The following is a 23620-nucleotide window of genomic DNA, read 5'->3' on the forward strand; positions in this document are numbered from 1 at the left end:
TGAGGCATTTTCCCATCCATTTTTTCCATCCACGGAAAAGGCTTGTTAATCTCTAGACAGCTCAGACAAGAGGGAGAAGTGCTGTGATAAGGAGGGTGGAATGTTGTGCAATTCTGCCTGCAGGGATACTTGGGTAAGGCTTGCAGTAGAAGAATGGCTTAATTTGTAAGCTAGAACAATAGATGACAGCTCAACCTCTTGCAGCTGCGCTCATCCCTAATGAGTACGATAAAAATGCTGATGATTTTTTTTCCTTAACAAATGAAGGAACACTCTACAGCCATCACCAGGAAGCCTGAACCACTACAACGCCTTGCTCTTTAGGTTTTTAGTGGTAACTTTTGTAATATAAATGCACTGAAATCACTTCCTCACATCTCCAAAAGGATTTACTACAGATTACAGTGGTTAAGTCTCCAGTTACTGAGCTGACACTTTTATTAAACACATTGAAAAAAAATGTTAATATACGGCATAATGCTTCATCATGAAAGCTGAATTTTACTTGCCTAAAAACCAAGAGCCTATCTGGGAAAATACCACCTTCCCATCCTTGCTTTCTTGCATCTGCCTGTACTACCTATAACAGCAACACTCTCATTTGTTTCAGTTCTCCTACTGACTTTACATTAATTGCATTCTCTTGAGATTAAGACAGCATACAGAAATATTACACTTTTCCTAATCAGAAAATAAAAAGCTATTAGCTGAAAAGGCTGCTTATCGCTTGAGTGAAGTAGCTAAAACACCGTGTGACACTGCAAACCTTAAAAAGCCTGAAATGTCTTACATTAAACTTTTTTTTTTCCAACCAAATAAAGTACCCTACAACTGTCCCCACATGTTTTTGCTCAGATAACAGAATTCATTTCCAAACCTCTCCTTATATGCCCTGCCTGAGCACCTCTTCGAAATCACTACTAAAATTTAATTTCCAACTATTTTTTGAAATTTAAAGTTATGTCTGAGGCAAATAAAACCCTTCCAGGGAAATTCAGGAGCCTGAGAAGACAACTGTTCTTCACAGCAAGAACACAATCCACTTTCAGTTACAATGACTACCACGAGGAGCATTAGAGAGAACATTTAGGTAACTATGGCTTAACAAAGGCTTTCATTTCATTGTATACCACCGGAAGAAGGTAAACTGCCTTACAGGAAAAACTGTCAATAGTAAAGGGTGAGAGCAGCTCTGGAGAGCTGTGAACAGGTAAGCAGTAGGATCGCAGGGCAGCCAAAAGGAAACCTGAGCTGTGATTCAGTGCCTGAAAAGAGCAGAAAGATGGATGGGGAAAATACAAAAACCCACCAAAACCACACAGAACAGGAGCATGAAAGATTTTACCAACAGTTTTTCCCCTTAACATAAGGACAAGAAGCAGGCTAAGGTTTTTTTCACATCTTCCCATGCATATTTCCCATACAGGAAAAGCTGCTTTGTCACAAAGTTTCCAAAAAGAATGGAGGGTTGTAGTGTTTGCATTTTGGGCTTGGTGCTGACAAGGTTTGTTTTCACTCTATACTGGGCTCTCAATTTTGTTTAGCCCATGGTGTCCTCCAGTTTAAAAGTGGCCTGGAGCAATCTTGAGCCTGTCATCTCATCCTGGCCCTCCAAAGAGGTCCCCGCCTTGCAAGCTTCAGAGATCTCCCTGGGGGGTGGAAGAGGTAGCTCCAGGGCAATGCCAACTCCTGAACACTCTGTGGGAGACAGAAACTGTCAAATTATTTCTGTATTTATAACTCTAAACCCATTCGTCCAAACCAACCTGCTAGACTGCCTCCCAACATCTCCCAGCAGTTTCACACTTCAGGCTTCCAGGAGACACTCAGATGTTGTGAAGTAGCAAACATTCAAACAAAATGTACTGCCTGTATTGCGCACACCCCATTGAAGATTGTCACTGTTCTGTGATGGAGCTGTCACAAAACCCCATGCAATAAATGACAAGCCAACTCCAAAGCACTGCACCTAGTAAAAATTTAATATAATAAAACAAATTGAAAATGGCAACATTATTTTAACCGTTCACAATTAAAGTGGAAAAATCATAAGGCAGCCATTCATGGAATGATTTTGTGTACAAATGGTTCTGAAAAAGAGATATTAAAATCACAGTTCCATACATGGAGTCAGGTAAACAGCTATGACCAAGCAATGTTTTCCCCTAGAAAGCCAGGGCCGTTAAGGGATGTAATAAAAGGACAGTAAGAAAAAAGAAATACTTTATTTTTAAAAGAGGTGAACAGGAATCTGAAATTCAGCATATACTTCCCCACCATACAGCAACCATTCCTTCCCCCACCACCCCCGAAAGAATATAAATACATTTCCTTCCTCTTCTTCCCAAGTCCCAGCACAGAACGGGATGGGAGCGGGAACAGCAGCACCATTTATTCCACAGCATCTCTCTCATTCTGCATACAGCTGATATCACAAGGGTACACCTGCTACCGTCAAAAGCTCCTTGAAGGCTCTGAACTAGTTCCTGAAAAACACTGCAGTTTTCCCGGGTCTCTTGGATAGCATTAGCCTTTTACACAGTCCACCTGGAAACAGATATTTGAAGTCAACAGTGGGTTCTCTGTTTAACACCCAGTCATTTGACATGCCACAACTATGAAGAATTCCTATCCTGGTGTGACAGCTCTGCCACCCTCACTGAAGTTAATGTTAGTGCAGCTTCTGCATCTATCATCAGATGCTGAAAGAGTATATTTCCCTTCTTTATGTAAGGAGCAATAGAAGAATTAGAACAGTAAGGAAAGTAGCTGAACACAACAGGACCAACAAAGAGCTTTAATCTAATTCCTATCATCAAATAAGAATCATTAACAGAAAATACAGCTGATTTCCTAGAGGAATTTACAGAAGGAAATGCACTTTGTTAAAGTGCTAGACTTGCTGCCACCTACCTCACAGCAGAGAACATGGGCAAAGATGGTTATTACAGAGAGTAAGAGGAATTTGTTTGGACCAAGGTCCCCTGAGTAGAAAATGATACCAGATGGCACTGACTACATGTAGCGCCTGGATTTACTGTGACAGATGGTGAAAAAAGTAAAAACATAGCTATGATAAAATGGACCATTTTATTTAACTCCTTAAAATACTCTGCTTCAAGAAAATAATCCTCTATGTGGAACTAGCAATTTGGAATACTTTGATCATTTAAAATTTTACGTTCTCCTTATCACATAACCAAAAGCTTCCTTAGTCACTGCAGTTTCAGCTACAGAATTGAAAATAGTAGTTCAACACAGGGATAACAGAGGCAGCCAAAAGAAAATGCTATTGCTGCTTCTAAATGGGTAGGAAAAAATAGAAGTCTTCTACCACTTAACAAAGTTCCAAAATGAAAAGTACGCATTATCAGAATTTTTGTGCCAATTTTAAAGTGCCAATGTTTTAATTTAAAATCTCTCACCTCTGCTGTAACTCAGCCTCTCTAGTTCATGAATCATTAAACTGAATATTACCCCTTCTGGTGGCTGCCCCACAAATTGGGAATAGGATCTGGGGGCCAGGTGAAAAGAAAGACAAGAAGACCTCTCAGCAGCAGCACCTCCGATGATTAATACTCCAGAAGTTACATCAGAGTGAAAAGGCTGGCTGCCACATCCTCATCAGTGCACACTGATGCTTGTAAGAAGGTACTATCGACATTCTCCAACACTGGAGCAAAAAGGCATAAAATGAGACCTTACCTATATACCTCCTGAAACTGTTGCTATTGTTATACATAGAATGAGGCAGAAGTGGAACCCAGTCAGGATGCCATTTAACTAGTAGGGTGGAAGTGCAAGTGACAGATGATAATTTAAAGAAAAAAAGCTTACTGTTTTACAAAACATAAGCATCTGGTGCTGCACTATGCTATCTCCTGCTTCTGCTGCAGATCTTGCAAACTCTCCAGCTCCTGGAAACAGTTACGGGGGATGATTAAGCAAGGTAAAACACTGAGATTATCAAGGAAGAAGGTATTTAGGGGGAAATAAGGAAGAACACTGGGAGCTCTGGTGAAAACATCACTGTGCATCATTCGCATGTTTCAATAACCTGTATCACTGACCTTTTTAAACAGGTAACTTAGAAGTCACATATGTATGCTGTAAAATAAAGTGCAGGAGAGGATCTCATCTATGCCACTGATTTTGCAGTGGCTTTTCAGAACTTTTGAAGGTCTAATGTCAAAAATGCCTGTTTAGGCCTGATACACTAATTCTATCTGAAAATACTGTCTCGTGGGAAAAAATGATTTCTAAGAATTTTGCATTGATTTTATATAGTAAACTACACAAATGAACAAGCACTCCCAGAGATCAATACTAGGTTCAATCCTGGGATACACCTGTATTGTTACAAAGCCATCAGACAAAGTAATCACTAGTCCAAGAACCAGGCCATAACCATTACTGAATTACTAGACAAAGAGGACAATGACAAAAATGTAAAGAAGTTCAAGTGGCACAATGGCCTGTGTAGTACACACAATAAACAGCATGAGAAACAGACACACTCATTCAGATGGAAACAAGAAGCACTTCAGTTAAGAAGATATTTCAAGCCTTGAAAAATCCATTTGAAACAAACAAAAAAAAATATTTGGCAATGTTACCTTTAAAAAGTGCAGACATTACAGCTTAAAAAGGGTATAGCATTAAAAAGTTTTCCCCTAAAGAAATGATTTTATATTGAGTGTGTTCATGTCAAGCTTTCATGACTTTTCAATGCACCTCAGTTATTAGAGTATAATATATTTTGCATAAGAGAAATGGTGTCTGACAAGAGAAGGCTGTGCCTTGGAAAGGAGGGATCTTCTATCACTCTTCTGCAATGAGAGACATCAGCAGTTAGCAGTAAGTCCTCCAGTAGATTCACCAAAAGCAATGCTTACCAGAGTAAGAGGCAAATGCAGAGTTCCCAAAGAAAAACAAAATGCCTAACCGTTCCACTGGGGACCCACCAATTTGGGTATTTTGTTTGTGGGGTTTTTGTTCAGAACTGCTTTAGTTACACTTTGTACTCTATATGTAACAAATATTTAGTTAAACATCTTATTTTGTTAGCCTTAACACCTTTTATTTAATGACTGTTATTTAAACCCCTGCACCCTCACTGATTTCAGCAGTTCAGACTTCTGAAAATGAGCTAATAAAGTTCTCTGGTCCCTCAACAGCTGTCTCCATCAGATTTCTACTCTTCAGAGCCCAGAGCAGCTCAGTTTCAATGGACACTATGGGTATCTCTCTTAACAGTAGCAGTAGTGTAATCACAGCACCCAATACTTAATTCCTACTAATGTTTTTGGTGCCTTTGCTTTCCGGACTTGGCAGAAGACCATCTCCCAAGAAATAGTGCCTTTTAAAAGTTTATTAACAGTTGTATAAACAATCAAAACACTACTCTCCTTGCTTCTATTCTTTGTCTTACTGGAATCCACCGCAAAATTTGTTTGCACTTTCTTAACCAGCTGATTCCCTACTCTAATCCTACACTTTGATTATATCAACTCTTTCCTATCAGTGACACTTCTGTGACAATTGCAGTGTTGTCCAGAGTTCTGACTACAGCCCACTTTTGCCATACAATTAGTGACAAACATCACAAGGACCAGTTGCATTGTCAGGACAATACAAAACCGATGAGGGGAAACCCCGTTCTTCATTAGTAAGACTTCAACCTCTCACACAGCAGCCATCCTTTGTTTTTGCTCTCAGCTGTGAAAGCTGAATTGCAGGATATTTTGGTGATAGAAATTTCATGATGAGTCGCTATGTTCTTCCCTGCTCACTTTTCTTAAACTCCAAATTCCATCTTCCCTGAGAATAGGGCCAGAAGTAACAATTAAAATAGCAAATGTCTTCAGAAAAGAAAGTTACACAGAATTACGTCCGGCTACCAAAGTACATTTTGCTACACTAAAAGCTTTCCCAGTATTCCTCATTTTGCAATCAACGTTCCCTCTGAACTCCATGAAGTGGATGGGATGGATGATGAGTAAGAGACAATGATAAAGGGAGCAGCCAACAGTTACTGCTCATGTCAGATCGAGGCGAACGGTGAAATTCGAGCATTTAGTGATGGTGTCCAATGGACAAAACTAGAGGAATAAGGCATCCTATTACTAGGGCTGCCACCTCCAGACGACTGAGTCCTTTTCCTCCATTTGATTCAGATTTGTGGCTATGAGCAATTCCTCCTACTTCTGGGAGGACATGAACTGTGGCAACATAAAGAAAAGTCCCAGCAGAAAACAGCATAGCAACTCCGGTGGCATTAACTTCTGAAAGGGCTTCTTTGCTGCTCTGAAATGGAAAAAGACAGAAAGAACAAAAATAAGCAGATGTTCTTCAACCAATAATAAAATTCTGTAAGCAGCCAGACACAGTAGGACTTCTACCAACTCTTTTTCTATCACAGAGACAATGGTTCAATGTATTACTTTGTGTCATGCACCTTATATGTAGCAACTAAGATGACATGTTAAAGTTAGCATGTCAGAAAGGTACCTCTCATCCCAGTTAGTTCACTTTGGACATCTAGGAATCCTTAACAGAAGAAAAGAGTCAGTCTGTGCCAAATGAAACATCTTGTTTGAGCATCTCACAGCAACATAAAAGATGCCAAAATGACAAAGTGCACTTAAAAAAAATGTTTATATTGCTAATCCACAAATTTTAGGAAGGACTCAAGACTTTTTTTTCCCCCTCACTTTTTCTAAACAAAACGTTCAGATCAGATAGTAGCCTTTAAATATCTGGTCCCCTCCTGGTCAGCGCAATATTTGCTACATTTAAGTCCCAAAACATCACTCATTCAATATTTCCTTTGTATGTACAAGTGAACACCCAAATCTTTGAGAATTTCCATGCAAACTTGATAAAGACATGCATCTTCTGGATCAAATCTAAGTACCTCTTCAGGTTCATACTAGGATTAAGATCATAGGACACATCATTAAATGTAATGAAATTCAAACCCACTTGTGTCAGTTTCAAAATGCTTCTTGAACAATTTCCAATTCAAATGTGTTAGTCCTAAGGTTATTTTTCCAGACTGGAGACACATCTTCTACTCTGGAGCTATAAAACCACTGTGACAGCCCTTATGCCTTATCAATTCTCTGTTTGCAAAATGCAAACCCAACTCTTAGTAAGTCTACATCAGAAGAATACTCAAAGATCATTCTTATTTCTATTTACAAACCCAACCCCTTCTGATGTCTCCTGTACTGCAGTATCAAATATAAGTCCTTCTCATGAAGTAAAGAGATTAGCCCAGATGATTTACTTAATCTTTCCTCTCATGCCTTGATTTTCATAAGATCACATTAGATTCTTTACAACACAACACCATAGTCTGTCACCAGCATGGCCCACAGCAATTAAAAATACCGGAGAGTCATAGGAAATGCTGTGAGAAACAGAAGCATTTAATTTGGATAGAGATATAGAGTCATATGCAGTGGCCTACTTCACAGGCCATTTGTTGTATAAAGCTGAGACAAGACTATGGTTTTAAGGAGTCCAAGAGGCAAAAAGGCTGTTCTAGCTGAGGATTCAACCTCTGACATAACACGAAAAAGACTTTGAACATACAGGAACAGTTCTGAGATGGTGGGAGAAACAAATATTACGGGGGGCATACAAGGATGATGAAGGGGGACTCTTCATCAGGGACTGTGGCGACAGGACAAGAGGTAACAGATTCAAACTTAAACAGGGGAAGTTCAGGTTAGATATAAGGAAGAAGATCTTTACTGTGAGGGTGGTGAGGCACTGGAATGGGTTGCCCAAAGAAGTGGTAAATGCTCCATCCCTGGCAGTGTTCAAGGCGTGGTTGGACAGTCTTGGGTGACATGGTGTAGTGTGAGGTGTCCCTGCCCATGGCAGGGTGGTTGGAACTAGATGATCTTAAAGTCCTTTTCAACCCAAGCCATTCTGTGATTTTCTACCTGCACACTAAAATGCATGCAGCAACACTGAAAATTCCTCAGTTATAATCACCAGACAAAAGCTGGTATATGAATAAATTTTTCACAGTGGGGAGCACGCAAAAAAAAGTCAGAAACCAGCCTTCTACAAAAAGCTATACAAAACTCTATAGGAGTTACGTCACTGGTTCTGATGGAAAGCAAGGGTTATTTTTTATTTCATGCATTCATACTGCTACCTTTTCATCTACTTATTTTATCATCTCCATTCTGCTAAATTTTTCAAGCAGTTTGGAATAATGTTCTATGAAACTCATTGATTCCTTTCCCCAAACTCCACCACTAAGCTACATTTTAAGTACAACAAATCACAGACCTACCTTGCTTAGCCCTAAGTATGTCACCATTGACATAACAGGTGCTGCTAATGCAAAGACCAGCAAGTGTTTTCTAATTCGATTCCGTTCCAGCCCAGCGTGCATCAGGAAGGAAACCAGGCCAAAGGCAGCTGGTGCCTGCAAAAAACAATATTCACTTGTAATACAATACTTTCTAAAACCTTCTGAAAACTGAGATAAAGTTGAAATATGAATTGCTACACTGAAGTGTACAGACTTGGAAGAAATTCAGGCAGAGCACTAGCATATTGCCGTTAACCCAAATACAACAGTAGCCTGGAGACGGCCCTACCTTAATAAACATATGTAATGAAAACTCATGTTCTGGCTATCAGAGTACACAGATTTGTGTAGTCATTAAAAATATTAAAATGTTCACTCTTACTTGAGCCATTGCTGTAATCCCCAAATCTCCATAAACTTCTGTGATTTTTTTCATCCCGATAGTACTACACAACCTTAGAGAGACAGTTTCTTTATCTACAGCAGAAAAAAATTCTACAAAATCCCCCAAGATAGATAACTGTCAGCCTTCACATGAACAGACTTAAGAGCTCTTTGACTAGTTCACCATTAAGTTTCATTTCTGTTCCCACTGGGAAGCAAACAAACATTTCCTTCTCCCTCTGCTGGCATTCAGTTTCTTACCCACAAGTCATAGCTGTCCTGCACTCATGGAACTCACTATATTTTCACCTGCATAAGGACAACAGCAATCCACACTGACATTTTCCAGATAAGACAAACTAAAAATATACTGAGCAGTTTAATACACAGATTTTTATTTTTTAACCTGGAAAAAGGAAACCATGAGTGAAGGAAAAAAGCTAAGACAAAAACATCAATCAGGATCAGAAGACCAGAAAAAGACACCAGAGAAGAAATGCGTTTATCTTTCAATACCAAAAATTTCTTTATAATCTTTCATAGAAGAAATTTCCCTCTTCTAAAGTTATACAATTTTAAAAGTCAGTTAATTTGAACATCAAGAATAACAACAGGTTTCACTTGGCAACAGCCATAAACGAAGATTCACAGTAAGATTTGCCACCTCTGAAGACAGGTATGTAAACCACAAGTTTTGTATGAACAGATACACTATGAACATATGACATATATGAAAGATATACTAGATCCAGCTTTCCTAACATTTTGAACATGCAATTATACAAGTAAGGTTTTTGGAGGAATGTATGACTTACTACTGTAATATATGTATATGCTACCATAAGTCAAATATGCATCTGCACACGTGTTTAGAACCTACGTAGCTAATAGGTATCTTTGCACAAACGTTAAGGAGAAAGATCTTCCAATCTCCAAAACCCACTGTTTGCTTGTTACCATCAGAAAAATATTTTTTTTTGGCACATGACTGATGTTGAAGCTACTACAATAACACAGGTAACCACAAGTTACAATTTAGTACTCTGTTATTAAGTGGTTTCAAAAACTAACCCTTTAAACAGTAAAACCGTAACAAATACACTTCCCATTTTCTTAAGAACATTACATAATAAAGACCCTGCTGTGATCAGCATAAACCTACTTTTCGTCCTTGAATACACTAGCATGTACTTCTGCGCTCCATCCTCTAGAACTTCTTTGAATACAACTCTTACAGCAGTAGGAATCCAGGAAAGGGGTTGTTTAAAATAAACAAACCACCACACTAGCTTCAGAAAAAGTCACGTGAAGCTCCCACGTTTTCGTGGGCTTTTCTCTCCCTTCTTTTGGGACACTTTCCAACCACTGCAACCAAAGCAGGCAGCAGGCAGTCAGAATTCTCTCTCACTCATATTCCCTTCACACTTAGTACTCATCATTCCCTGCTTTGTCACACATCGTATCAGGGCTTTTTGGTCCTTGAAGCTGTATCACTAACCTGTCAATTCTGATGGTGTTACACATTTCCATATCACATCACTAAGGAAACTTAAGATCTTCAGCAATTTCTGTATGCTTTAACAGTCTTTTAAAGAGCAAAAAAGATTTTTTTGGGTGATGACTTACCTTGTGCAACATAATTGCAACAAACACTATCAACTGGACACTAGTTTGAGAAGTTGAAGCTGCTGCACCCAATGCAACACCATCAGCTGAAACAGGAGTGCAAATTCATAATTATTCCTCCACATTAATTTCAGCTTTCCCATCCTCTCAACAGGTGATGGCACAAAACATGTTGATTCAAGAAGTCCTGTTACTCAAAATGCCATTAACAATACCAATCCAACACGATTCACTCCCCTTTGCTGTTAAGGCACAATAATTACAGGGTATTAGACAACCTTCAACAGGAGCTGTGTCTAATTTCCCAAGACTATAAGAATCATACACAGAAATATAGTCAGTACTGACACATTCTGACAAATCAGAATCAGGTAAGAAGTTTAGTTATTTTAGTCTTCTGTAGTAGAAGTGGTTTCTCTCTGAATTAGAAAAAAATCTGGTTTAGATTCTAAGAAAATTTTAATTACTACTTTTTAAATGAATTTTCAAATAAACTGTTGTAAATACTATATTTTTACCTTTTAACATAAATATCTTGTCTATATGAAGTAGGAAATGCATTCTATATTAATCCTTAATATAGAGACATTTCATTTAGTGAAGAAATCTTTTTACCAACATCTTATAACTTATCTAGACAATAACAATTAGTAGAAGAGACTCAAGAGCATATTTATACTACACATATATAGTGAAGAACTACAACACAAACATGGGTTGGCTGCAACACACATGTAACTTTTTAAGCCCTTGCAAGTCAGCCCAAATGTCTGTCAAATCTTTGTGTTCCACCTTATTATGTCCTTTTTCCCACAAAATACATGTTTTGAACTTAAAAGTTTTTTTAAATACACAGGTCAACTGACAAGCAAACCCAAAGGTGTTTCACACTACTTATCAAATGTGTTGGTGTGTACTGAAATATAGCAGCTAAAGCAGCCAGCAAAAGAATTGAAGAGGCACAGTGAGCATCACACAACTTTTCAAATGGGAAAAATAAAGTTACAAAACTGTACCCAAACAAAACTCCATGGAACATTCTCAGCACTGTAGTATGCTTTCCCAGTGAGTTTTGGGAAAGATCCTTAGTTCTACCCAGCCTGTGTTTTTGTTGTTGTTTGATTTGTTTTGGTGGGTGGTTTTTGTTTTGGGTTTTTTTGGGGGTTGTTTTTAAATAAAAAGCCACCTTTAAGAAAAAAAATCCAAGTGTTTTCATCACATCTAAAGTTAAGCTGCACAGCAACAGAAGTCCAAGTCCTAACAATAGGTCCCATATTACCTGCAGCATGGACTACTAGTCCCAGTGTTGTTGTGATTTTGGAGTTGCCAGATCTTGCAGCTTCTGGATCTGAAATGATGATAAGGAAGGTTAAGAGAACAAATACATAAATTATGCTGGAGAAATATGTATCACTGCATATGTGTCTACCAGCCGCTTAAGCAGTTATATTCAAAACTACCAGCTTTTGTATTTCTGCATTAGGTTTACTGTAAAATAGTATGATACTTAACACCTCCAAATCACCTGAAGTTCTATCAACAAGTGACAGAATCATAGATAATGCTTTTCAATTTACAGGATCATTAATACAGGCAGCAGGAGTTGTTTTTCTTAACCTCCTGAAACCAAATGTTAGAGACCTGTGCTACCAAGGGGAAGAATAGCTAGTTTTGCATGCCCAGAATCCAGAGGTGCTTGAAGAGTCAGGATGATTTTTTTCCCACGTAGCCCAGTGTTGGCATTTTCCTTCAGGTGACAGTCTGGGGCAGTCTCTGCTGCACTGATTCTCTGACAATTCCTAATAAGCAATAAATTCTACTTGTCATGGCAGCAGTTGCAAAGACTTCCCTCCAATGTCAGTCATCATAGAGAAGAAATGCAACTAGTGCTGCTTGAGATCCAGTGTTTTGACTGGAATTGTTTGACAACCACTCTGAGGACATTTGCAGGTTAGCTCATTACACAACACAACAGGGCAATGTCCACCACTATGCAATCAGCAGTGAAGCTGTACAAAGGACCACTGCAATGAACAGAGCAGGCAAGTCCTATACAGGTACAGAAACCTCTTATTGTTCAACTGTTTAACTCCAAACAGTTGAACAGCTGTTACTTCATTATACTAGTGGTAATTATACTACTAGTCTGCACTGTAACCGAAACAGAGAGTCCAGTCCTATTCCTTCCCTCCTGTTCCCCCACCTCCAGTTTCTCCCCAGTGCCCAGGCACCCACACAGTTGCCCAGTGAATCAGATCAGGGAAGGGAGCTGGCTAACAACTAATGTATTCTCTTCAGTCAGATTGATCCTCTGAATCTAGGGGAGCCTACTTGAGCAATTCACTGCATAAGCTGCATTTGGGCGACTGTGATGGAATACTCCAATCAAATAGGAGGAGATATTCACAGAGAATGTTTCCTCTGAATTTGTTTTAGATTGACCAGAACAAAAAACACTCAAAGAGCTACATTTGGTTTCATATCCCATTCTGGCTAACAGAATTTTTACTGTGAGGATGGTGCACTGGAACAGGTTGCCCAAAGAAGCGGTAAATGCTCCATCCCTGGCAGTGTTCAAGGCCAGGCTGGAAAGAATCTTGGGCAGCAGAGCCTAGTGTGAGGCATCCCTGCTCAAAGATTCTCCTGTCAGCCTGCATCCCCTTGTCATCCTTAGTGCCACTGTTTCCTTTGAAAAGCTCTGAAAATCAGCTAGACATAACTTTGGCTCCATTTATGCTTCTTCAGGAGCACAAAGGTGTCACAGCCCCTGCACTGGCTTCCCATCTGCCCCACAACACTAACCTCATACAGGCATTTCAAGAGCTGCACTGTGAACTGCCAAGGATCCAACCAAAACATACCTCTGTGTGTGTGTGTGTGTGTGCGCGTGTGTGCGTGCGCGCACACGTTTTATGCTTCCTTCAAGACAAAATCCTTAATTTTTGAGGGACAATTTCCACCATCAGAGGAGATTATGTAGGAGAAAATGTGCAGCCAAAAGCAATAAAATACCTTTTCAGATGATAAAACACCTTTGGTGCACTCAGCCTGAGCGTGAAGCCATAGGCAGAAAACAAAGGCAATCGTAGGCATCTAAACAGTCTTCAATGATGTTGATTTACCTTTGCTCTAAGCAGAAAGCGTGTGGAAGTGAGGCTCTAGACCAGTAGGGGAGTGCAGCTGTGCAGTTACAGAAAAGTACCAGAGCTTACATCTAGTAATTTCTGGAGTCTTACTTAAGGTAACTTGCTGTTCTTTGCAAATTTTACCTACATGCACAAAAATTTTGTAGGAAAAACAAACAAAGATAAGACTAACCTGAAGGTTTTTGGAAAGCCAAAAAAATTCCCTATGGGTGATACTGTAAAACAAAGCGTTACTATATGTGCTCATACAGTTATTTCATGTTAGCAAAGCAAGCTCTCAAATTATGCTGAATTCCAGGACAGATTTTCAGCACAAACACTTCACCACAGACCTTGCTTTTTGTTTGTAAAGCACCTACTAAAACTCTCAACATGACTGATAAAATTAAATCCCAGTAGCATTAAAAAAAACTGCAACTTGCTAATTAAGACTAAGTCAATCAATCAGCAAGTCTAAATGAAGTGAATCTTTACTTACCATCTGTGGAGTGCACATGAGAGCTGCCTATCTGATCCACCAACAGCATGAAGACAAAGCCAAGGACAAGGGATACACCAATGTAGGCATGTAACCTGGAATGGTCATGGCCATACTCATGTGCAACCGGGATTTCTGCCACCTTCTCAGACTCCATCACATGCTGCATCTCACTCGCCGGGTGATGCTTCCCTGTGGTAGGTAAGCAAGCAGATTAGGAGACAGGACTAAACATGGCCAGGCTACTTTGTTTAAATGCTGCATTTTAAATGCATATTGATTGATAAAAATTGCAGAATAATTCATTTTGTAACTGAAATTGCCAATTTTGTCAGTATTGCGAGATACTGTCAAGCAGATTAAGTCATAATCTTTATTTAAGTAAGAAAATATAGAGTGAAGAAATAAAATAGGTTGAATCCACTGAGACCTAATGCGACTTTTTAAGATTAACTTATCTCAAAGCATCAGTCTCTAGTTAAATAAATTAGCACTGATACAGACTAGAACAATTAAGTCAGCACTGTCCTACAAATGTTAGTACCATCCTAAAAACCTAGGAAGTCCAAGCCCTGGGGTTGAATATTGTGTGGTTGTTTCCTTTCCCTACACAAGTTTTAATTCCATGCCCCTACCCCCAAGTCATTTACTTTGTCTCACTGAGCTACCCTGAAACTACCTTGAATCAAGGTAATTAGAATAGTCTGTATTGAACAACAATTATTATCAATTCAGACATCTTTCCTGTTTCAACCTTACAGTTTTAAAGTTTACTCTAGACATTTTATTCTTTTTTTAAGTGAGTGACAGTACAACTTTCACGCACATCACTTTATGGCAACAAACAAAATGAAGCAGAGCATAAACTTGGGCTCCCCCGATATCTGTGGCTTAAGTGACAAAAGTAAAGCTTTTGTCCATCTGGGGAGGTCTTTTGGTTGTCAAATACTCTTCAGAGATTTTAGACATTAAGGGCAAAAATTTGACTTATTCTAGTAACTTATCTTCTTGCTGGAGTATTCATACACCTTTTTGAATGAGACGCAATTGTAATATCCATCCAACTCTACACAAAGTTGGCCAGTGCCATTACTACAGACAAAGCACATCAGAATAGGCTTGGTAGCCCTTGAAAGCTTTCACAAACTTATTTGTGCTGAATGAGAGTGAGCAATAAAATAACAATACCGTACAGGACTGTTGACAGCTATATTAAAAAGTAAACTTTGCTTCAGATCATGTCAAGCCATATGACATAGTGGGTGACTTGGGACAATCTTTGTGACAGTGTTCATTGTCAGAGGAATTTTATTTGCTGGTAATACTCAAACCAAGGTTTCACTACACAAACACATAGGCTTATGATCAAATAATAATCTGAACCACGATATGCTATTTGCTCTCAGCCTGTGAGGTCAAAAATTAGAAGTTATTTATTCTGTGGCCTGTGGAAAAATACAGAAGTAAATTACTTTTGTATCAGTGACAAACACCTGTTCTGGTAACAAGCAACCAGCCTCAGAGTTAAATTACAGTTGAAACTGGGAAAATAAAGGCCCCTCTCTTCCCTCCTGCTTCCCCCCACTGAAGTTACATGAATATAAGTCAGTGTTCCTTTAGGCACCTTTCCAGGCTCAATTATGTTAATGTGTGAATTAAAAGAAAAATGTACTGAAAGCTGTCAAGTTCTCACAATCTTAAACTTCGCTTTGATTATCCTATGTTTATAAGAAAAATATTGAAAATATTTCTTGCAGTTAAATCTATCATAGCCATAAATCTTGCCTCTTCGCAATACAAAAAAACTTTACAGACAGGCTTCAGACACAACACTCAGAGTTAGGAATTGAGTCTGAATTCATTCACAGAACGAATCCTGTTTTCCTAGGTAAATACTTCTGATATTACTACTGCAGTAATGGGAAGTTATCTTTTTTCTCCATGTACTAAACCTCAAGTTATAGAGCATATAGCTCTAAACAGCAGGCTGTACATTTCATACATGAACAGTATGCCCCATTTAGTGGAAGAAAAAAAGCGAACATTCACAGCAATTGTATTTACTGCTAGCCATAACATTACAAGGAAAGTTTAGTCTACTTCAAATTAGAATTGAATGGAGAGCAAACACATAACGACAGCTCATTAGAGACATCCTACATTAGAGTGCACAAATTACAGTACAGTATAAAAGCATAATCAGAGGTTCTTTCACTTCTTGATAAAGGATGATTTCATATTATTCTTCCATTTACTTTAAATCTAAGTAGAAGAACAAATTCAGTGGAAACTAAACCAAGACAAATTACAGCATATTTAAAATGAAATTTAAAACCGTGTAGAAACAAAATATATATATATAAAAAAGCAGTACAAGAAAAGCACAGCATTAAAATTATCTCTCAATCGCAGATAAGCAATAATGGTACAGGCACTTGCAAAGTTCTGTACAGACTCAACTTTTTAGTCCTTTCTCCTGTAACCACTAAGTTGTTGCTGTTTATCTGCAGACAAATTTCTGATTCTTAGCATACTAGAAAAATCTCATACATGCAATGGTAATATAATAGCACAAGCTAAAGCAAGCTTTAAAGCACACTCAGAGGCAATGAGCCCTGACTATTTCAAATAATGTCATAACCTCAAACTGAGGTTTACTAAGACTTTGGGGTATAAGATGTGCTCCACACTCATGTGCCTATATGACACAATTAGCATTAGCTTTGACCTATTGCCCTATTTGACCTATTTGACCTATTAGCTTTGACCTTTGAAGAATGGTGATAGCAGACTAGAACAGGATACTTGAATACGGAACTATGCGTGGACATCTGCTTCATTATAATGAATGCCTTCGCTCAAGAAGGAAATGCCTCCTATTCTGTAAATTAGCCCTATATAATAATAATTTTCAGTCAGGTATATTAAGGTCATTTAATTCCAATATATTCTTCAGCTTCAAAGGCAGAAATTTGCATGAGGGAAAGTACATAAAGATCTATAAAACACTTTCTGCAATTGCTTTAATTGAGAAGCAGTCTAAACTGCAGAAAGCAACAGCAAATCATCCACAATTTCATTCTCTGCCAAAGGCCACCCTACACTTCCTTTGAAGTTCTATCAAAGTTAAACTTTAACTTTTCCCAGAAAAAGGGGCACTACACATGACCTGGCATAAATAGCTGTGGTCCCATGAACAGTACACTACCTGGACGGGCAAATGACTGGATCACTCAGCAAGTCATCAATCCACTGCCTGATCACATCTTTCTGTCAAATCACCATAAACATGCAATATCATGCCTATTGCAATTTTGTGATCCTGTGATGCTTTTGTATCATGCTGCTGTGAAACCCACCAATCTCACGTTAAAAGCCCTAGAAACAATACTGAGTATAGCCTAACACCATGACCTAAGTCACCTTGAACAAGGGTGGCTGAGTTTGGCTCTTACCTTCCAAAATGTCTTCATAAAGTGCATGTACTCCTTCTGGCACAATGACAGCCAAGGCAGTTCCACAGAGCAGCCCAGCACCCAGAACAGTCACCAACTTTAATCTTTCCTGCAAGCAAGTACAAAACAAGTATTACCTTTAAGAATAAAAACGCTTTCTTTACTCTCCAGAGGTTGGGGCAGAGAGGGGAATTATCCACAAAACCTCTTGCTAATTTCAATTCAAGAGCACCAGTTACATAGTCCTATATTTCTAACAACTTTCTAGAAGCAAACATATCCAGTGTCCAATGCAATCAAGTGAAGCAGGAAATGAAAATTAAAGATGACCCATTGCTTACATCAGACAAGAAATGAAAAGTAGCATACTTGAAAACAGCAAGAATTGTTATATTTGGCACTGATGATTATATGGGTCTAATTTACCCACTGAGGCCTCATAATGTAAGGTCTGCAGAGTCAAAGACAGACTGAAAGCGGCTGAATTTTGAAGCATGTCTGCAACTCTACATTTTGTCTCCATTCTAGGTTTGTTCTCAGTATATTCTTCGTACTAGACATTATACTTTAACATTCAGGTCCCTTAAAAAAACTGCTAGGTATGGCACAGCACAAGATAAATTGCCTGTTCCCAAAAAAGCCGAACTAAATAACAAAATACAAGAAAAAAATAAATTGGCAAAGCAAAAACGTTAAGACAAGAGAACTAACAATGTAAATGCATCTATGAATACAAATACACTTGGCAATTAGGAGTGTAAACTGGTAAGTCAGCTAGATTTATATAACAAAGAAAAGAACAGACTTCCTTTAAAAACATAAAACTGTGGACAGAAAAGTAATTTAAGAGAAAGAGCTCCAAAAGCTGAATTATAAAAAAATAATTTAAAAAGGCTTACTCAAATGAGAGTTTGAATGATGGAACTGCACCAAACTGATAATGGGGCTAATACACATTTCGTGTCAGTCTTTTTCCTTTTTTTAATCTGACTGGAGATGGATAAATGCAGAGCAATGTGCATTGGGTTTATACCCACTTCTAAGCCTTCCAGTAGCATTTCAAAATGTAATAAAGCCTTTAAAGGCACTTAAGGCAATATAAAATGATATTCTGCTCTTCATGTCATTAAAGGCCACGGTAATTCCCTTTTCCCTGTGCAAAGGTAGGTTTTAAAATAGATTTGTTACACAAGTATTGCAAATTTGCAATTAAACCGTAACAAAAAGTACATAAACTTAATGTTTTTATAGTAAAATAGTTTCATTCAGAATTTGTACAACATGATTAAAAAACACATGCAAAGAGTTTAAAAGTACTTGCTACTGTTAGTAAAGGTTATCTTTCTAGTTATATTCTAATCTGGGGAAAAAAAAGCTTATAGAAATATCACCCCTCCTGCACCCCTTCCAAACTGACTATATTCTGATTTACCAGTATCAGAACAGTTTACTATTACCCTGCGACTACAACAACACTGACAGGCTAAAGTCAAAGCCATGTACTGAAAATCCAATTATATAAACATCTAAAATATTGTGAAACACAACACCTTGCAGAGGCTGTTTCCCATCATTTCTGTAAGAGCCCTTATCATATCACACATAGCAATCATGGGAGTTTAGATCTTCATAACAACTGTGTAGCACACATTCTGTGGCAGAACTATTATCATCTTCCATGCATAGTGAGATGCCTGGGTGCTACCAAAATACTAATGTTCAATACCAAGGGCCCGGAGACAAAGATCAGTGTTTAACTAATAGGAAAACACTTGTTGCATATCCTTATTATGTCATCAGTTCTCCTTCATGCACCATGATGACACAAGCTGTTTACCTCACCCAAAGAGGCAACACTCGCCTAGGAGACATAGGAGGCTCTAGAGAGATGCACAGCCAGCTTTCTGAAAACAAGCCAATGTGACAAAAAGGGAAAAACTGCAGCATTACTGGGGAATATTCAAATAGTAATACGCAAGAGATGAAAACACCTGTAAAGTTTCTAAAAGCACACACATGGCATATATAACAACTATCCATGGTAATTTGTTATACAGTGGCAATCCATGTGAAAAGATAACCTTCAATACCCATTGTTCATAAAGTGATTTTGCCAAAAAAAAAAAAAAAAATAGTATCTTACAAGGAAAACCAGGATTATCTTAATACTGCAGCACTATAATCTATTTCCCATATGTACATACACACAGGGGAAATAAGCTTTAGAAGTAATACTGGTTTATTACAATCGCTTGCTTTTATTTGAGCAGCTGTGAATTCTAAAGATCCATTAAAACAATGCAAACTAACAAGTTATTATTTCAAGAGAAGTCTCCCTGTCCTTTTCAGTACAAAATAGTCCAACACAGTCCAAAGTTAGACCAACGCAGTACTTACTACAAATCAGCATTAGGCAGAAAGGGTACAACTACATACACAAATACAGTGGAGCTCTATTCAGTCTGTACCTTTTTACCACCAGTATATAGTCATACCTGACTTTGATGGAGTTTTATACTGATCCGAGTCAAGTGTAAACTGAGTCAAGGATTTTTCAGAGTTCAAAATACCATAAGAAACTTGATAGCGTATGCGGGTACTGTTAGTAAAATGCTACACACAGAGAAGACTATTAAGTACATGATCACTACTTATACAGTGTTGGTTTTGGATCCACAATAGAACTGTCTTTCTGCAGCTGCTGGGAGCCCCAAAAGGTTTAGAAGCCCCATGATTCAGCTATAAAAATATATAAAAACCACATAAACATAGGTCAAGAATGCTACCTTCAAACACCACTGAAGATAAAGTCTGATGCAACAGATGACTATCAAGCAAATACATGAGAAAATTCAAAATTAAATTAAAAAGAGACAATACTGGCATACTAGGCAGTGCCCTCAGCAAACTTCCAAGAAAACCCTTCCTAGGCTTCAGCACGAAAGTAAGTTTTGAAGAGACAGCAGAAGCAACAGCACTGAAGACACATAAAAGAAGGTCCATCAAAGCAATGGCAAAACAGAACTATGCTAATGTTTACGTAAAGACTTCAGAAGATAGTCATGTCTCAGCCATTTAGCTGAACTGTAGTGTTACCAAACACGATTGCCTTGCTTTCCATGCTGCTGAGGGTCTACTGCTCCCAAAGCCTCCTGGTAATAAAGGGACCAAAGGACAGGCGCAACTAGCTCTGTAACTTGACAGGAGAACAAATCACATCTCTCTTCCAGCACTCCCCAAACTTTTTTTCTCACTTTCCAAACCGCTGCTCCCAGTAGAAACGGAAAGTCTCTCATAAGAGAGCTCTTACTGCCTTAGAACAACTAGATTCTCACAACACACTTCTAAACAGCAACCATCAATCAGAAAGAGAAGAACCCCTCGGGCATCAGAGCACATGAGAAAACTTCCAGAGACTAACAATCATCATCACCTGCTTCAGCAGTCATTCTCAGAATCGTTTCTAAAAGTCCTAATTTGAGTACCCCATAGACACATAATAACAGTTAACCTCTGAGCTCAGTAGTTTCTGACACAAGCTTCCAAGAATACGCAGCTTCTATTATGGCTTTCCAATACATGCTACGACTTTGCTTCACCTGTGGCTGAGACAATCTGGCTCAAATCTGGCACATTTAAATGGCTTTTACAGACACTGTAAAAAATAAGCGTAATTCTACGCTGCGATTCTGAATAAAAATAAGCACCGCATTCACAACTTCCCTAAAAAGCTTTAAATCACGACACCACCCCTAACAGCACTTCCATAGTTGCAAGGGGACAGCGCTAACTCTAGTTTCTCCCTTAGCAACCAAAGCGCATTTCAGCGAAGCTGTCTTACCTCGGAAAAATTAACTGCCAAAGGGATAATTCCTGCCACATAGCAGGCCACCAGCATGGCCAGAGAGAGCAGGCAGATGGAGCGGAAGTCATCCATTTCGCTGCGTTCTGTCCGGTCCCTTAAAGTGAAATTGGAGAGCAACTTTTCCACCTCGTCCGAACGCCTTAACCCGTGCAGACACCGAGCTCCCAAGAAGGGCTGCCAGCCATGGCTCTCTTGCCCGACGGCTCCGTTCGGCTCGGACCCCGGCAGAAGCCCCTCCGGGCCGGGCGTACGGCAGCCGCAATGCCGCCTGGGCCGCCCAACACCGCTGCCGGGGATCCCCGGGACGGGTAGGCCCGGCCCTCACCTGAGGCAGCGAGACCTTCCGCTGCACCTACCGGCCCCGAGGGGAGACGGGGCTACAGCGGGCAGGGAGACGGCCTAAAGGGGATGGGGGATGGCGTAAAGCGAGGAGAAGGCACAAGGAGTCCCGAAATCGATGCCTCCACCCGGCCAGCGCTGCCTCAGACGCCAAGTGGCACCTCCGCAAGCCAGCACTTCCCCTTCCAGGGAGGGCGGGCGCGGCGGAGCCTGAACCCAGCCTGGCCACGGCGGCGGGAGCGGTGCGGCGAGGCGCGGCGCTACCCGGGGTGCTTCCTTTACCCGCCTGGGGCAAGGGGTGGCCGCCGGCGCCATGGGCGGGAAGGCGCGGCGGGTAACGGGGGAGGCCGCGGCCGCCTTTCCAGGCCCGAGCTGAGAGTGCCCAGCCGCCGGCAGGGTTTCTCCGGCACAACAGCCAGTTGCTCTCGGTAAAGGAGGAGGTGGGAGGAGCACCCGCCGTGGCGTGGAGCGGGCTTTCCCGGGAGCCTCAGCCTAGTTCCAGGGAGGTTCTGGGAGCGCAGCTCTTCTCGGCGAGCGCTGTCCTCGCAAATGCCTACCTTAAATGGCTGATTGGTGTTAACTGAGGCGGTTTCTGCTCGTACAGCTTTCCTGGCTCTTTCCCAGCACTTGGAGGAGGGAAAGGCGGTAACTTGCGCTGGTGGGCTGCTTGAATAGCACGCTAAAGCACAAAGGCCTACCAGTCGCACTAGGTTGTTGCATTCATTTAATAAATTTGAATGTGTTGAAGCAAGTTGTTGACCTGCGGTGGAAGGGCGGCTGCTTCTGGGTTTGCAGCGAACTTCTGCATGTGTCTGGCACTTGCTCAAAAGCAGTTAGTTCCTACTAGGGTGAGCAGCCGCAAGCCCTGGCCCCTGTTGTCCAGCGTGGAATCATGTGACACTGAAACCACTTTTTCTGCCTTGCAGAAGTAACTGAAAGTCATTTATTTGTGTGCAATATACTACTTGTATGTGCATCACTGCATGTCTTATAACACTTGTTTATCTTCTTTTGTTTGGGGGTTTTTGTTGTTTTGTTGGGGGGGGGTCCTACTTTATTGTTGAATAGATGACAATTGGTGGAAGCCTCTGTGCAGATGCTGCCTAGCTCCTGCTGGTTTGACTGTCAGCAGTGCCTTAACCATTTCTACATATTTGTGTCTTAAGTGACTGGAGTGCTTTCTAACGTACTCTTTAGAGGTTCAGAATTGTTGTGGTATAAACCATGTGGTATCACATTCAGTGACCTGCGTAACAGCAGCCAACACAACTCCATTTTTATAGAAAATGCAAGAATGTCCAACATATGCTATCAGAATCATAAGAGTCTGTACTGGGCTATTCCAGACAACCTGGGCCTAACACCTGAAGGTTTATGTATCTTCCCTTGTTTAGTTTTCTTATACCCAAAGGAAGACATAGTAGTTATTAATCACATTGATTTTTGCCCTGTTATCTAGCTACATATTCAGTAGGACAGGTAATAGCTGGAGGAAACTTCTCTCAGGCTTCTGAACAAGTTACTTTTTTTTTTTACTTTTAAGAGAGAAGTTTGATCAAAACTTTTTTATTTTTCCCCTTCCATAAGTGAAATAATGGGAAATTCCCAAAGAAATGTTTGATATGTAATGCATTAATTATATAATACGATGGCTCCAGTGGCATTCATTTCAGTAATTTCCACACCAGGATCTGATAGGGATATTGTAAACTGTCTGAAGTGATAAAAAAGCCAGAAACCCAAGTAATTTCTGCTGTAAGTTTCTGAAAGAACTGTCTTATGTGTCTGGCTCACTATTTTTTTTTATTATTATTAGTTTTATTTATTTTTTTTTTCCTGTAATCTGATTATTGGGATAGTTTCAGAATATATACGTTCATTTATCACTCAAAGATTGGGAGGAATATTCTGGATTTTTATAGGCCAGAAAACCTAAAATTATTCCACAGCAAGATACTGAGAGACAAAGTACAAAATTTACTCAGTTATCAA

At 39.7% G+C, this 23620-nt stretch overlaps 1 protein-coding gene across 1 annotated transcript; it reads right to left on the reverse strand.

Annotated features, from left to right (window-relative positions):
- Positions 1 to 1961: 1961 nt before the first annotated feature.
- SLC39A9 (solute carrier family 39 member 9) lies at positions 1962 to 21813 on the reverse strand. Its single transcript, XM_062619196.1, has 7 exons — positions 21266 to 21813; positions 17425 to 17533; positions 13970 to 14161; positions 11625 to 11693; positions 10346 to 10431; positions 8315 to 8449; positions 1962 to 6306 (listed from the first exon to the last, which is right to left on the reverse strand). Exons 1-7 carry the CDS (start codon positions 21359 to 21361, stop codon positions 6076 to 6078), a joined length of 918 nt encoding a protein of 305 aa, XP_062475180.1. The 5' UTR covers positions 21362 to 21813; the 3' UTR covers positions 1962 to 6075.
- Positions 21814 to 23620: the final 1807 nt, after the last annotated feature.

The sequence above is a fragment of the Pezoporus occidentalis genome, unplaced genomic scaffold (assembly GCF_034315485.1).
Source record: "Pezoporus occidentalis ecotype Australia unplaced genomic scaffold, CSIRO_AGI_Poc_V1 ctg21, whole genome shotgun sequence".
NCBI lineage: Eukaryota > Metazoa > Chordata > Aves > Psittaciformes > Psittacidae > Pezoporus > Pezoporus occidentalis.

Bases quoted from the DNA above. Each gene is read 5' to 3' on its own strand.
- SLC39A9 (XM_062619196.1), bottom strand. From the start codon at position 21,361: ATGGATGACTTCCGCTCCATCTGCCTGCTCTCTCTGGCCATGCTGGTG. The intron at 10,432-11,624 runs GTAATATGGGAC...CTCCTGTTTCAG, and splicing joins ACTAGTAGTCCATGCTGCAG to CTGATGGTGTTGCATTGGGT. The intron at 8,450-10,345 runs GTAAGTCATCAC...TGTTTTTTGCAG, and splicing joins TTGCAATTATGTTGCACAAG to GCACCAGCTGCCTTTGGCCT.